The sequence below is a fragment of the Anopheles darlingi genome, chromosome 3 (assembly GCF_943734745.1).
Source record: "Anopheles darlingi chromosome 3, idAnoDarlMG_H_01, whole genome shotgun sequence".
NCBI lineage: Eukaryota > Metazoa > Arthropoda > Insecta > Diptera > Culicidae > Anopheles > Anopheles darlingi.
The window spans coordinates 52,334,542-52,338,154 of NC_064875.1; the positions used below are offsets into that span (position 1 = coordinate 52,334,542).

The 3,613-nt window shown below is 48.4% G+C and overlaps 1 protein-coding gene across 1 annotated transcript in view; it reads left to right on the forward strand.

The window, feature by feature from the left end:
• LOC125957298 (polycomb group protein Psc) overlaps positions 1-3,146 on the forward strand; it is a 27,162-nt gene extending 24,016 nt beyond the window's left edge. Inside the window, exon 5 of the mRNA XM_049689905.1 lies at positions 1-3,146. This exon is cut by the window's left edge and continues 1,898 nt beyond it. Within this exon, the coding sequence (XP_049545862.1) occupies positions 1-2,413 (2,413 nt within the window). The 3' untranslated portion in view covers positions 2,414-3,146.
• Positions 3,147-3,613: the final 467 nt, after the last annotated feature.

Consider the following 3,613-nt stretch of genomic DNA (forward strand, 5'->3'; position numbering starts at 1 on the left):
GAAGCAAGCCTTGGAGCTGAAGCGTGCCCAGAGCAATCCCTCGGTTAATATCATTCCACCAACTCCGCGCGATACCGAGATCAGTAAGTTGCGACCCGAGGACATGAAAAAGAACGCGAAAGTATACGGCCCACCGGAAACTTCACCGTTCACACCACCAAAACCGGTTGTGAAGACCGATGCGGGAGGCTTCGTAGTGCCGACGAAGACAGCACCGAAACCGGCCACTGGCAGCAGCAGCAGCAGCAGCAGCAGCGCCATTACTGGTGCCAACAGCAGTGTGGCAACGAATAGCACGACTACAACCTCGGCCAATGTGCCAGCTGGTCCGGGTAAGGGAGCCCGTCCGGTGAACTATTTGAACTACGCGCTGTATAACAGCAAGGCGGCACCGGCTGGCTCCCGAACTCCGATTCCGTCGTACTCAATCAGTTCGCCCAGCTACTCGCCCGACTCTCCACAGTACAGTCCGAACTTCAACATCTCCACCAAGCAGTACAAGTATGTTAATCCCTTGGCCTGTACTAACTTCCTGCAAAATATGCTGACTGACCGGAAGTCCGGCGACAACATCTCTCCGCCGTTGCCCACGCAGGAGTCACCAAAAGTCGGCGGAGCAATTACCGTATCCTCTGGTACATCCAAAACTCCATCACCTCCTCTTGTGCCAGTGAAATCGGAAGTGGCTTCACCACTGAAACCACCATCCACACCACCGACGGTAGATCGCAAACGGCCCGCTTCTGCGATGAGCCCCGACAATAGCGGCAACGCTGTAGAGCCACCCGTTGACAAGAAACCGATCGTTCAGTCAATCCTTGCCATGAACATTCCCTCTTCCCTCTCGATCACACTAGCGACGGAGGAGGACGAGGTGGCGCGACAGGCGGCCCGTAAGATTCGCGAGAGTGATCCCGCCAACAATCACATCGAGATTGTGAAGCTTCCAGATGTGCCGATCAGCGAGGTGAGCCCAAAGTCGATCACGCCGACCACTTCGCCTGGTAGTATCTCGCCGCCGAGCATTGCTCCGGCGAAGAAGGAGGTACCTCCCAAAATCCCTACTCCTCCCGCGATCACACCACAGAAGGTTAATGAAGGTTTCCAGAAAAAGTTCCTGGACGCGATAGACGTGAAGCAAAGCGACCCTCCGGTGTTAGTAACGACTGTTGGTATGACTGCTCCCACTATTTCGACTACACCATCGTCGACTGTTTCGGCCAGTAAGACCTCCAATGCCATATCCTCGCGTAGACTTAGCGTCGGTTGCTTCCCGGTTACCCGGTACCCGGAGATTGATCTTACCAAGAGCTCTGCTTCGACGGTTTCGAGCAAAGCTTCGCGGCCACCGGCAGTGCCTATTAACAGTGCTCCGATTCCTTCTCCCAAAACACTGATGCCTCCACCAAAGATGCTTCCGATCGGCATGAAACATTCGCCATCGACTGGATCTCTGGTAAGCGGAAGCCAGCATCCCAAAGCCATCTCACCACCCATTCCGAAATCATCGTTATCGCCCGTACTGTCACCGAAACCTCGACCCGGTGCACACACCACACCGCCCGCACTACCCTCACTAGCTTCGATGGGTCCAATGTTCGGTATTCAAATGAAGTCTGACGCGAATGCACTTCAAAATGGAAGCGGTAACGGTACCCCGATGAAGAAACCTTCGTTACCTCCCACGTTACCGCGTCGGAAGATCGTGCCAGCCAACAACACCACCTCGTTGGTTCCGTTGAAAACGTCGCCGCCTTCCGGAACGATGAAACCATCGGTTGGCTCCATGGGTAATGCTGCTGATTACATTACACTGCATCCTCAGATCAGCAGTACGCCTCAAGGCCAACAACATCAGCCGCAGAAGCAGCAGCAAAAGCAGCAGCAACAGCAACAGCAGCTGCAGCAACAACTTCCTCCGAACTTTACAAATGGTGCTATGTTGCCCTCAGCTGCCCTGTACAGCAATCTGCTCAATCAGCATCAGCAACAGCAACAGCAGCAACATCAGCAGAAGGTTTACGAACAATTCATGACGGACGTCATGAGATCTGCTCACATTTATCAACAGCTCGCCGCTTCCCAGGCGAACTACGGTCAGGATTCGCTTACGATCACTACGTCACCGAGCATGAGATCACCGCATCCCAATCTTGCCCCGTACCATCAGCTGCAGCAAAATTTGATGAATTCGCTGACGGTGACCGCGATCCGTGGCGGTCAGCAGACTTCGGGAAGCAATGGCACTGGTGGCAACACTGGTGGAAGCCCCACCATCGCTTCTAATGGTGGTGCGCCAGCCCGATCGGGACAAGCGCCCAAGATGTCGACGATGAAGTCACGGCCAGGAGGAGGTGGTCCCGGTACACCCGGTACTGGTCCGGGAGCCAATCCCACGAAAGGCGTTTCCTGAGTGGTGCTAATCGAGCTGTAAGGTCAATTTGCGGATGTGCCCAGATCCTCTCGGAGGGCTCAGAGCAAACCTTACAGCCATCGGCTATCGTTATTTCGGTTTTGATTTTTCATTGTATGCAGAGCACTCTCATGTGTTCATGAACATATTAAAGTAAGTGTCTACAGCAGAGTAAAAGTAAGTAGAAGGACTTGAGAGCAGTATTTCCTTATCGGGATGAGCTAAAGTAACGTACTTGTTAGATTATTATTCCATTTTATTTTTAGAAGTATTACGTACGTTTATCATAATGCAGTGATAAACTTATACTTATATACAAGATATACTTGTAATTATATGTAATTATATGTAGAAACACTCGAGTCAAGCCTGAAGTCCCCCACAGCAGTAATGACATGATGAATTGGTGATGAAATTTTATTGACGTCCCTTAGAAATGTGTCTATGATTTACAATTACTTATACAGAAGTAACATACAGAAAAAATCTCTAGTGGCGGAACTGCTCTCTACTCTATGCAATCCCCAATGCACTCTCTAATATGCCCAGAGTGTGCCATCTTGTTATGTAGAGCATTATTGAAAAACTGTACAAATGTCACTACTATCATAGTGTGGTAAGTTGTAAAAAGAAAGGAGGCAATCGATCAAGTAATGGGCAACCAAAATTGCCATAAGTCGACTGAAAAGAGCGAATGTAAGAAACGATGAGACAAAGGTAGTAGATTTGAAAAGTGAATACAAGAATAAGAAAGAAATATACAGAATAAAAGAGAGAAGACACGAAATAAAACGTAACCTCACAATGCATTTTGGAAGCAGATCAGTCGAACAAATAGGAAATCAACACATGCACAAACACCACTTGAACGAGAAACAATCAACCGGAACGTGATGTTCGCAAAAGGATAAGAGAAAAGCGTATCGGTGCGTTCGCTTTGTTTTTGTTGTATTATTTCCAAATATTTATCATTGCTAAATGTATTTATATCGCACAAATACACGCAAGAACGGTTTGCTGAAGTGGATAAGACTGGATGATGGTTATAAGGGAGGGTTTTAAGGGAAAAGGTTTTCACATTTGCTGGCTATAAGATTGTGTGTGAATAATTAACTATATATCTTTAACTTTATATGAAAACTGAATGTTGTGAATGCAATCCAGAACTTGTTTTGTTTTTTAGTAGTTAAAACACTTTAA